Consider the following 11,970-nt stretch of genomic DNA (forward strand, 5'->3'; position numbering starts at 1 on the left):
GGGAGGCTCTTTGCAGAGCCCCGGCTCCGGCAGGTGTGGGGCTCCGTGCCGGCTATGCCAGGAATGTGCCGGATGCGCCGGGACTTGACTGCAGGAGGTCGGGGCGCAGAGCCCTGGGATGAATCACTTTGGAGGGCTGGCAGCGGCGCAGCTCCTGGGCTGGGGCAGAGCCAGGGCTGCCCGGCCTCCTGATCCAGAGCCTCTTCGATCCCAAACACCGCTGGGAAGCGGGATTCCGCGGTGGCAGCAGGGACACGGGGGCTGGCAGGGTCTGTGCCCAGGTTGTGCCCCCCCATACCCTGAGATGCCACTCTTGTGACTTTAGTTTTAGTCTGTCTGAGACGCCCGTGGGGGATCCGACAGTGGAAAATTGGGAATTTAGACAAAAACAATCAATAGACTCCACAGGGAGTGGCACAACCTGCCGTGGCTGATGGAGCCCAGGATGGGGATCACCCCACAGCCGGTCCTGGTGGGATAGAGTGGGAATGGCAATGCCCGGCATTGCAGAGCCCTGGGACTCACTGCTGGGAGCAGGGGGATGCTTGATTTTATCCCCCTGCTCTGGGCCCTGCGCCCTCTGAGTGCTCCCAACTCAGGGAGCAAGGAGCTCGTGGCTTCATGTCCCACGCGGCTGTGGGGAATGGGAATTCCAAAAGCTGTGCCCGATGCACGGCACATCATGGACACGGGGAGCTGAACCCCATGGCCAAGGGTTCTTATCAGCTGCTGTGGCTGCAGCTCGATCCCCTCTGTGGGTTTTTAGCTGTTTGATGGGTTTTTATCGTGATTGAAACCATCCTGCGGCCGCCCTCCCTCCGCGCTCCAGCCACACGGGGTGGTGCCGTGCAGATGTTTGTCCAAGGCTATTTGTGATCATTCCAGCCCGGACGCCCCCGGCGCTGCAGCTGGGGCTGGAGAAGGCGAAATTCCCTGTGTGTCCGTGTCGGGAAGCTGGAGCTGGGCTGTGGCGCCGGTGCTGTGAGTACTCCAGACCCGTGGGAGCCGGGACAGGGATGAGGATTGAGCCCCTCTCTGTGTTTTTAGGGAGATCTGGTGGCTCCCCCGGACTGGCCAAGCTGGTGGGACCTGGCGTGGGGTGATCCTGGGGGCTGGTGGCATCATCTGGGCTTGGGGACAGCGGGGATAAGGGCTTGGTCCCCAGGTGCCACTGCACCCCGGGGCTGTGCGGGGACAGAGCGGGGACAGAGCAGGGACAGAGCAGGGACAGAGCAGGGACAGAGCAGGGCTGCGCCGGCTCCCAGTGATGGCGCAGCCGGAGGTTAATCATTCAACCCCTTGGCAGGTTGGGTAACGCAGCCAGCGGCGGGGGGGCCACGGGGGCATCTGTCCACCCGCTTCCCAGACCGCAGGCACAGGGACGGCCCCGTGCTCCTCCTGCAGCGCCGGGTGCCCGTGCCCCGTCTCCATGGGGATGCGGTGATCGGGACAGTGCCGCGGGTGCAGCCTGCGGGAGGAGACCCCCGGCAGCGGGGGCTGGCGGCTCCCTGTGCCGGCTGAGCGGGAGCCGAGCTGGCCCCCGGCACGGCCGAGGGAGCCAAGAGCTGCAGCTGGGTTGTAAACACGCCCGGATAAAGTTACGGCCATTGATGTTCCTTGGAAAAACCGAGTGAGAGGAGAGAGGGAGACCCCCGAGCTGAGATCCTGCCCCACCGAGGGGTGGATGTGCCTCCTGCCTCCGTGGGCAGCCCGGGGGGAGCAACCCCTGCCCTCTGCCCCCTCCTCAGCCCCTCGGGATGAACACTGCGGGCTGTCCCTGAGGGTGGGGAGAGCGGGGTCTTCTGCAGCTCCCCCCGGGATGCAGAGGCAGGATACGGCCCTCGGGATGCACGGGAACACACAGGGCTGCTCCCAGGGAGCCGAGGGAGCGGGATGGGAGTGCATGGAGACAGGAGTGGCTGCAGGCCATGGGGAGCCCCTCGGAAGCCCCTTTCCATTGCCAGCCCGTTGTCCTGCAGTGCCCTGCCGTGTCACGGTGCCGTTAAAGGCGCTGGCAGGGGGAGCACAGGACGTCTCCCGGCGCTCCTCCCGCGCCGCACAGAGCCGAGGGGGTTAAGGCCGCCGGCAGCTGCCGGGGCTGTTAATGATTGATACCAATGACGGTCTCCATGGGCTTGGAAGGAAAATCATCTACCCCGGGCCGGCTGCGGGAGAGACACCGGGAGAGACACCGGCTGGGCAGGCAGCGTGGGCAGAGGGGACGAGCGGTGGCACCGGTGAGTGTGTGTGTGTGTGTGTGTGTGCCCGTGTGTGCAGTGTCATCGTGGCTGTCATGGCACAGACAGCCCAGCCATGGCACACAGAACCCGGCCATGGCACACAGAACCCGGCCATGGCACACAGAGCCCAGCCGTGGCACACGTGGGCCATTGTCTGTGGCCAGGAGCAGCCGGTGGTGCCCCGAGGGCAGCCGGGGCCGTGACTGGCACAGCTGAGCACACACCAGGGAGGGCACGTCGGGGCTGTGGGTGTGATTATCCGTGTGTACGATGGGTCACGCAGGTGCTGGGGATTTGTCCCGGCGGGATTTTCCCGGCGCTGCTGCTCCGTAATCCCCGCTCCTGACCCGACCTGGCTGGGGAGGGGTTGGGACCGGACCAGTTTGATGCCTCGTGCCAGGAATTGCTCAGGACAGGTATTCCTGCCGCTGGAAGTGGTTTCTTAAGGAGCTTAGGGAGAGTTTAAAGCCTCCAGGTGCGGGTCCAGGTGGCGGCTCAGGGGTTGTGTGAGTGGGAACGGTGGCTCTGGGAGCCTGGTGATCCCGGGCACAGCGGGCTGGGGCTCTGCCCCCGGGAAGGGACAATGGAGCCACTTGGTTAAAGCAGTGCCACACACTCAGCGCTGCCAGGGCCTGGACTGTCACCTGCTCTGCTCCATGTCCCCTCCCGGGGCTGTCACCCTCCCGAATGTCACCCCACAGATCCGGGATGCTGCCGTGCCTGCTCCAGCTCTCCGTGTCCTGGCCGGCCGCCCCCGTGGGCTGTGCCTGGGATGGTGCCGGGGTTTCCAGGGAGATGAAACACAAACTCCCGGTGCTTTTTGTGCTTTTTGTGCTTTTTGTGCTTTTTGTGCTTTTCCCCGACCCCAGCTGGCGCGGGAGCGGGGGACTCGCCCTCCCCGCCGCCGGCCATGCCGGCTGCCAGCAGCCGCTTTGTTCTGGAAATCCCCTGCCTTCCCTGCTCCCGGCCATCCCTGCTCCCGGCCTTCCCTGCTCCCAGCCATCCCTGCTCCCGGCCTTCCCTGCTCCCAGCCATCCCTGCTCCCGGCCATCCCACCCTGCCACGGCAGGGACACCGGGCGCTTCTCCCGCTCTCCCTCCCCGTGCACCCTGCCCGGCCGGGAGGGCCCTGGGTGATGGTGGTGACGTTGCTCGTGGGCTGCGGGTGCCCGGGAGCCGCCACCCGCCCTTCCCGAGGACTTTGCCCGGCTTGGCAAGCCCGGCACAACAGCCCTGCTGCTTCCCAGAGGATCCAGCTCAGGCTTTTCCTCCTCCCCTCCCAGCACGGCTCCCACGGGAACTCGGAGGGATGATGGCGAGCTGAAGGCCATGGTGGGCTTGTAGGAGCAGGGGGGTGGTCCTGGGCTGGTGTTTGGGGTCTGGGGGGTCCTGGGCTGGTGTTTGGGGTCTGGGGGGTCGAGGTGCTTTGGCAAATGCCTCGAGGTGCTTTGGCAAATGGCTCTAAAAGCAGCAAGGATGTGACACTGAGGACACTGCTGCAGGCACAACCCTGGATGGGCCATTGCTGCTGTTGCTGCTGCAGCAGCGACTTCTGAGTGGGGTCAGTGGTGACACCTGAAATGTGGCAGCAGAAGGAAGGGGGGTTTGGCCACCACAGCCCTTGTTTTGGCTCTGGGAAGGCTCTTGCCAGCACTGAGCCGGGGTGGTCCCTGCCAGGGCACTGTGGTGGCAGCTGGTGGGTGCAGTCTGCCAGAGGGGTGAGGTGGCAGTGGGGATGGGGGGCTTGGACTGGCAGCCTCTCTCTTGGGACACCTTTGGCACCCTGGATTTTGGGGCTGCTTCACAGCAGCACCAACACAGCCAAGGGCAGGAGGCAACAGGAACCTCCGTCTGCCTCCCTGTTCCCATCCCAGTAGTGACACTGGGGGTGGCACCGTGGCTGGGGACAGGGGACAGGGACAGGGGCACAGGTTTTGTTGCCCAGGAGGGCTGTGCTGCCCCTGGCCCCCAGCCCTGATGGATGCAGGGCTGGAAATGCTGGCTCAGCTGGATGGAGGGGGCCGGGATTAGGGCAGGGATGAGGCCGAGGAGGAGATCTGGCTGCTGGTCCCTGCTGTGCCAGGAGCTGTAGGAGGAGCAGTAGGAGCTGCCCAGTGGCAGCATCAGAGTGATGGGCCAGAGGGAACCTCAGCATGCAGCTCCACACAGAGGATTCTGGGTGCCCACGAGCCACTTTATTCCCAGAAGCTGATTGTGCTGCAGATCCACAGGCGCTGGGATTCCCAGGGCTGCTGGTTGGCTCAGATGTGGTGCCCTGACAGGCACAGGGGTTTCTTGCAGCATTCCATCCCTCCCTTCCCTCCATCTCCTCTTCCCTGCAACCTTTTCTGCTTTCCTGCCCTCTCCCAGGGCTGGCATGGAACTCTTACAAGTCCAGCAGCCCGGATCTGGGATGGCCCCACATGGAGACTCTGGAGCAGCCCAACTGCTGGCTCCTGCCCTCCACCTGCCAAACTTCATTTCATTAAATTTTTTTATCCCTATTGCATCTTGAGCCCCTGCACCCCTGTGCTGAGTGGGGTGGACCTGGGCTGTGCTGGGTCCCCTTTATTAGTGCATTATAATCTGTTTGTTCCCCCCCCCCGGGCTCCTCTTGCAGTTTGGGATTTGGCAGTTTGCACTTGCTCATCCAAGGGTGGATTCTCCCTGCCAGGCCCTCACAGGGGCTGTGGGGGACAGGGTGACCTGGAGTCCCTTCCCATGGGTGCTGAGCGCTGCAGTTAACGGGGAGAGAAGGATTTTCAAGGGCTGCAGTCGGAGGAGAGGGATGTGGCTCAGGAGGAGAGGGAGAGGTGAAGAAAGGGCTAGAAAAACAGAGGAGGGAGGCCAATGTGCAGGGCGTGTTTGGCTGGTGGCCACACAAGCCCCTTCCTTGGGAGCTGCCTGGATGCTGGAAACAGGAGCAAAACCTTCGGATGACGGGTTTTCATTATCACCTCGGGGGGTTGGCTCCCTGCCTGCCCCTGCCCCTGGCGTGGCACATCCCAGCAGCTGCGGTGGGGACCCCCCCCATCCCTGATCCCCCCGAGCCAGGGGCTGTGAGGGAAGCACTGAGGCTTCTGCCAGAGCTGGAATCGGGGCTGGGGCGTGGGAGGACACAGGGCTTGGATCCTGGAGGCACAGGGCCAGCCTGGGAGCTGGAGGGATGGTGTTGGCCTGGGTGAGGCTCCGGCATCGCGCCCTGGCAGGGCCGGTCGGGGTCCCCACAGCCCCCCTGCCCTGCTCTGGGTTTAGGGCTTGGCAGGCCCCGGGGGTGAGCCTGCACCTCTCCTCTTCCCACTGCTGGATAACAGCCAGGGGAGAAGCCCTGGGAAGGGCCCTGGAGTGGGAATGGTTCCCATTAGCTGAGGTGGGCTGCACACGGGGGGTCTGGGGGCTGCTGGGCTGCCTCCAGCCAGCCAAGCCAGGCCTCCTGTCTGCTCTTGGAGGGGAGCAGGAGCTTTTCCCAGGTGCATCCCACCTTCTCTACCAGGAGGGGTCCTGTCGTGCCAGCTGGGAATGCAGCAGGAGCACAACCAGCTGGGAATGCAGCAGGGGCATCACCTGCAGGGCTTCACCTCAAGGTGGGGCATGTTGAGAGGCCACTTCTCTCCTCATCCACCTGCCCGGAGCAAGTTTGGGGTTTGAAGAGCAGGAAAGCAGTGACCTGGATGGGCTGTGGGAGGGTGGGGACAGCCAGGGGGGTTGTCCCTCTGCTCCCAACCAGCTCCAGCTTTGGGGAAGGGGAAGAACAGCAGCGTTGAGTGAAAGTTTTGTTCCCCGGTTGTTGCATTTATTCCCTTGTCCTGCTCTGGAGGAAAAGCAAGAGGAGGTTCAGAGGGGTTTCCTTTGATGTTTCCCTGAGGAAGAGCACAGACTCTTCTCCCCCTTTGGCTCTCTTGGGAGGTCTGGGGGAGCCTCCACCCCCGAGCTGCTGTTTGGAGCCCTGAAGCGTGTCCAGTCCATCGGCCACGGGTCTGACCCTGCCCTGCCCCGGCACCAATGACTGTGACACAGCCCAGCTGGTGCCGGGAGCACAGCGCCTGCTCCGGGCTGGAAAACCAGGGCTGGACCCGGCTTAAAGGGTCCCAACCCCGGCACAACCCCCCAGGACACTGGGAACGGGGGTGACAGAGGGGAAATCCCAACACTGGGGGCCACAGAGCCTCCAGTGCAGCCAGAGGTGGGTCCTGTGGCTCCTTCCCTGCTCCTGCCACGCTGTCCCCTGCCACTGCCATCCCCAAAAGGGGCCACACCTCACCTGGCAGGTCCCTTTCTGCCGTGGTGGCCACACCACCGTTGGCTTTTGTCACACTGGGGAGCTGGCACGTCCCCGAGGCCGTTGGAGGACCTTGACCCCGGATCCTTGGCACTGGCAGGAGGTGGTGATGGAGGAGCGGGTGAGTCGCTGTGGTGGGGACGTGGGTATGCAGGGAAGTGGGGACATGGGGACAACCAGTGCTGGGGTTTTGCCAGGGCTGTGGTTGTTGGCACGAGGCTGGTGCTGCCCCTGGGCTCTGTGGTGGTGGTTTCTCTGTGGAAATGTCTCTCCCTGTGCCAGCGAGGAGAGCAGCGATGGCACCACGGGGCATCTCCATGCCTGAGGTGCCCTAAAAAGGTGGATTGAGTTGGTTTGGGAGCAGCGATGCCACGGTGTTGGCACATGGTGGGGACATGGTTCCTGTCCCTGGTTGCTCCCTGACACCCTCCCAGTTGGGACCATCGGTGCCAGTTGAGGGGCAGCGGGGGCATCCCTGAGGTGGGCACTGGTGCTGAGCTCGCCCCAAGGGGGTGGAATTCAGGGTACTGAATTTTTTGGGAGGAGCAGGTGGATGATGGGGTGGCCGGGTGGGCAGTGCCTGGGGTGCTGTGGGAGCAGGATGGAGCCCGGGCGCCTTCCCGTGCTCCGCTTCCTTCTTTGGAGGTTCCTTTGAAATGCCAGCGCTGCCTCCCTCCTTCCCTCCCTCCCTCCCTCCCTCCTCCCAAGGATTATACCAGCCCTGATGGATTTGGATTCACTTTCCAAAGGCCAGGCGGGGGTGTGAGTCACCCCGAATCCTGCTCCTCCCCGCTCTGAACCTGCTGGGCTGTGAGGGCTCCCCAGAATTTGGGGGGTTGATGCCTCGCAGGGCCTGTGCCCCCACTGCTGGGTTGGTCGGTGCTTGTGCCCATCCTGCTCCCCAGGATTTTCTCTCGGCGTGACCTGGGGAAGGAACAGCCGCGGGGGGGACACACAGGGATGATTTGGGGACAGAAGCAGGGGGGAGGGATGCAGCCGGTGAATCCAGGGCAGCGACAGAGCTCATCTCAGCGCGGCTGCTCCCCCGCCCCGACACCCCCCCTTCCCAGGCAGCAGCCCCTGTGCTCCGCTGCTCTACCCGGGGTGGGGGGGCCCGACAGCCCCCCCTGCCACTCCTCTCAGCCCCCCACAGCCCCCCGACCTGCCCCTCTGGCCCTTCTCCTGCCGCCGGCCCCGCACCGGTGCTGGGGGAGGCGGCGGTGCCGCGCTGCCCTTCGCTTCTCCTCTGCGCGGGGACGCGAGCGGGAGCTGTTTGTCCCCGCTGTCGCCTGCCCGCCGGCTGCCGCACACCGGGGCTGCCCAGCCCCGGCACCACCGGAGCCACCGGAGCCACCGGAGCTCCGCCACTGCCGCCGCCGGGAAACGCCGATGCCACCGGGCGCGGGGGCGCGGGGTACTGGGACGACTGGGAGAGAGAGAGAGAGAGAGGGGACAAGCAGAGCCTTCTCCCGCTGCCTGCATCCCCCTGCCCGCCCCGGGCTGCTCCCCCGGCAGGTGCCATCGCCTCGCAGCGCGGTGGTGGCACCGTGGTGGCACCGTGGTGGCACCCGGCGCTGTCCGTGCCCGCCGTGGCCATGCCGGGAGCCCGGAGCTGGCGCTGAGCTGGGAGGGCCCCTGGCACGATGCTGAAGTTCCGGGCGGACCGGCGGGTGAGGTAGGAGCCCCGGGAGGGCTTGGGAGGGGTCCCGGGGGGGGCCGCGGGGCGGGCGGCGGCGAGGGACCCTCAGCCCGGGCAGTGGCTGCTGCATTGCAGTGCTTGGGAGGCGATGGGAGCAACCCGCGAGTTTCTGGAGCGGGGTCAGCCCAGGGAGCTGCTGCCGGGCGGTGGTTTCAGGAGGTTCTTTGGCCGTTTCGGGGGTATTGCCTCGTTGGGGGTCGGGGGCAGAGCTGGGGCGGGGGGAGGCACCGGGAGGAGCCGCGGGGATGCAAAGGGTGCGTGTCCCGGGCTTGCCGGCGGAGCAGGGAGAGTCCAGCCTGCGGGGACAGAGACCTGCTGCGGTGCAGGGTGGTGGGCAGGGATGGGGGGACCCCCTGGATGGGGTTCAGGCACGTTGGTGCGTCCTGGCAGCACCCACTTCCCACATCTGGTGCTTTCGGGGTGCTGCTCGCTTGGCATTTGCCCCCTCCCCATGTGTCAGCACCGTGGGGGGGGCCTGGGACCTGCCCCAGTAGCTGTGCTTTGAACCCCTCTGAAGTCACTGCTGGGGAAAAAGGGTCTGGGAGCAGCTCCAGCCCCGGTGGCAGAACCCCCTCGGCTGCTGCTGCTGCGTTGGCTGGGCGGGATAACTCGGGTCGGTCGTGGCACAGACAAAACAGGTGTGGGGGGTTCTGAGGAGTGAACCCCCCCCTTGCTGCGGGGTGCACACACACTCCCCGGGTTTTTAAGATGCCCCCGAGCGTGGGGAGCACTGGCAGAGGGGATCACATCCATGGCAGGGCACGGGGTGGGTCCTGCAAGGGGGAGCAGCTCAGCGGCACTTTTTTGGGTAGGAAGCGGTTAATGCCTTCAGGGCCTGGCAGCAGCCCAGGTTGGGGTGAAGCTCGGGATGGGATGGTCTTGGCAGCTGCGTTTTCTTGCTCAAACTTCCCCTGTTTTGCTGACATGCAGGAGTTTGGTGTCACGCCGGGCTGCTGGTGGGGGGGGACCCATGTCCCGGTGCCTGGCAGCTTTGGGAAGGAGGGAGGGCACGGGGATGGGGTCCAGTGCAAACTTCCCGGGATGGAGCCCTGAACCTGTGGGTGAACCTCGTCCTTTCCTCCTGGGAAGCAGCGTGGGAGGGGGTTCCCCGGGTGGAGCAGTGAAGTGCTGGGGGTGCCCAACACCAGCTGCGTGGGACTGGGGCAGGGACATGGCACAAGGTGCCAGCTGAGCCTGGCAGGAGCCCTGTCTCTCTGCTCCTGGCACTGCCAGGGAGCCCAGCACAGCCCCCTTCAGCTGTACCCAGCACCACCAAACCAGCAACAGCTTGTGCTGGGGGCCCTGGGCTGGTGTTTGGGGCCTGGGGGGTGCACAGCCCTCCATGGCCAGGTGACCCTGCTCCAAACCTTGCAGTGCTTTGGCAAATGGCTCTAAAAGCAGCAGGGGAAGGATGTGACATTGGGGATGTCGCTGCAGGCACAGCCCTGGATGGGCCATTGCTACTGCTGCTGCTGCTGCTGCAGTGACTTCTGAGTGGGGTCAGTGGTGACTCCTGAATTGTGGCAGCAGAAGGAAGGGGGGCTTGGCCACCACAGCCCTTGTTTTGGCCCCCAGTGAGCTGAGCACTTTTTGGGAAATGCCAGTGAAATCTTTGTGTGTCCAGAGAAGGGAACAGAGCTGGGGAAGGGTCTGGAGCACCAGGAGCAGCTGAGAGGGCTGGGGGGGCTCAGCCTGGAGAAAAGGAGGCTCAGGGAGGACCTTCTCGCTCTCTGCAACTCCCTGACAGGAGGGGGGAGCCAGATGGGGGTCTGGCTTCACTTCCAGGGTGGCACTTGGGGACACGGTTCAGTGGTGAACACAGCGGTGCTGGGCTAATGGCTGGAGACTCAGTGACCTTAGAGAGCTTTCCAACCTTCACGATCCCATGATTCTGTGATTCCACGAGAGATCCAAAGCGCGGGGTTGGCAGGATGGGTCTCTGTGGGGGGCTCTTAACAACCAGCCCCTCGCTATCTCCACAGCCACAATGAAAGGCGGAACACCTTCCTGCACCCAGTGACGGGACAGGCCCCCGAGGACAGCTCCAGACTCGACTTGCACAAGTAAGTTGGCTCCCAGTTTTCTTGCTTTCAGGGCCCGGGAGCGGCTTGTGATGGGGGTACATGGTGGGGATGGGCTGGGAATGGTGGGGGGACTGAGAATGGTGGGGGGCAGCTCTTGCGGGCTGGGGGGACACACAGATGCACTGACCTGGCTCCTCTGTGCCACAGGCCCACCTCGGACATGTCCAGCAAAGCGGGCAGCAAGCGGCCGCCCACCGTGCCCAGCGAGCCCCCCGGCCACGCCATGGTGTCGGAGGGACCCCCGGAGCGCCCCGGAGGCCGGGTGGGTGCCCGGCGCCGCGGGGCACGGCAGGGAGGAGCGGGGACGGGGCGCCAGGGACCCCCCCTGAGCGGCTCCTCTGCCCCCCTGCAGGCCCCGCGCTCCTCCCGCAAGGGCATCGCCTTCGGGAAGCGCTCCAACTCCATGAAGAGGAACCCCAACGCCGCCGTCACCAAGAGCGGGTGGCTCTACAAGCAGGTACAACCCACGTGCTGGGTGCCCCCCGGGGGTGTCACCCCCCTTGCCAGCCCTGCAGCCGTCCCCGTGGACGCTGCCCTCATGACCCCTCTCTCGCAGGCCAGCTCGGGGGTGAAGCAGTGGAACAAGCGCTGGTTTGTGCTGGTGGATCGGTGCCTCTTCTACTACAAAGGTACAGCCACGGGCACCAGTCCCAACACCCCCCCAAAAAACTTGTGCCACCCCCCCAGTGTGACCCGGTGTCCACCAGCCGGGTGCTTCCATGCGATCCTACGCTCTTTCCGTGCTCACAGGAGGGTGGGTGAAGGGGTCTGGGGGTCCCAGCACCCCGCTGTGGGGGTGTTGGCTGTGCTGGGGACCTGAGGGGTTAATGCAGAGCCTTCCCCGCCTCCCTGGCAGCTCCCGGGGCTCAGCCCTGGGCGGGCATCAATAATTGAGGAGGCTGTTTGTGAGCCAGGCAGAGCTGCGGGAGCAACAGGCGGGCAGAGCATTCCCACAGGTGGGAATGTGTGTGTCCCCTCCCTGTGTGCCCCCCTGGGAAGGAGCAGTGGGATGGTGGGGATTCTCTACTGGGGGGGGCATCCAGAACTCCCAAGCCCTTTGTGTGTGTGTGTAACCCCAGCATTCCCCCCCTCAGATGAGAAGGAGGAGAACATCCTGGGCAGCATCCCCCTCCTCAGCTTCCGCGTGGCAGCCGTGCAGCCCTCGGACAACATCAGCAGGAAGCACACGTTCAAGGTCAGGGGCTGGGAGGGGACAGGGCACTGGGGTGGCACTGGGGTGGCACTGGGACAGCACTGGGGTGGCACTGGGGCGGCGGTGATGCTGGCAGGGTCCCTGCTGCTCTTCTGGCTTTCTTGGTGACGGGGCTTGGAGCAAGCTGGGCTGAGGGCTGACTGCGTATCCCGGGATCCCCTGTGGATACGCCGCGTGGATCTGCCTTCTGCCGGGGAAACTGAGGCACACGTGGGCTGAGCAGCATCCCCAAGGTCACCAACCCCTGCTGCTGCCCCCCCAGCCCAGGGCAGAGCTGGGTGCAGGGCCTTGCTGGATGGTCCTACCCCTCTCCCCGTCCCAGTTTCCCCTCTCCATCGCTGCTCCCACCAGCCTGTCCCACCGGCTGCCGCGGCGCTTCCTGGCAACATTCCCAGAGCCAGGCATGGAGGTGTTGTGTCCCCAACTCCGGCTCTGCTTGAGCTGTTTGCCTGGGAA

The 11,970-nt window shown here is 65.0% G+C and overlaps 1 protein-coding gene across 15 annotated transcripts in view; it reads left to right on the top strand.

Moving 5' to 3' along the window:
• The window catches only part of PLEKHA6 (pleckstrin homology domain containing A6), a 43,155-nt gene that overhangs the window by 14,652 nt on the left and 16,533 nt on the right, over positions 1-11,970 (top strand). For 9 of the 15 annotated variants that reach the window (XM_027695102.1, XM_027695105.1, XM_027695108.1 and 6 more), the window contains exons 1-6: positions 2,134-2,237; positions 10,200-10,280; positions 10,449-10,563; positions 10,654-10,758; positions 10,858-10,930; positions 11,396-11,496. In XM_027695102.1, coding sequence (XP_027550903.1) covers positions 10,462-10,563; positions 10,654-10,758; positions 10,858-10,930; positions 11,396-11,496 — 381 coding nt within the window. In that variant the 5' untranslated portion in view covers positions 2,134-2,237; positions 10,200-10,280; positions 10,449-10,461. Of the gene's footprint in view, positions 1-879; positions 982-2,132; positions 2,238-10,199; positions 10,281-10,448; positions 10,759-10,857; positions 10,931-11,395; positions 11,497-11,970 lie in introns of those variants that run through there. The other 6 variants (XM_027695098.1, XM_027695101.1, XM_027695100.1 and 3 more) reach the window with 4 other exon arrangements.

This window comes from Neopelma chrysocephalum, unplaced genomic scaffold (genome assembly GCF_003984885.1).
Source record: "Neopelma chrysocephalum unplaced genomic scaffold, ASM398488v2 Primary Assembly neopelma1_100, whole genome shotgun sequence".
Taxonomy (NCBI): Eukaryota; Metazoa; Chordata; class Aves; order Passeriformes; family Pipridae; genus Neopelma; species Neopelma chrysocephalum.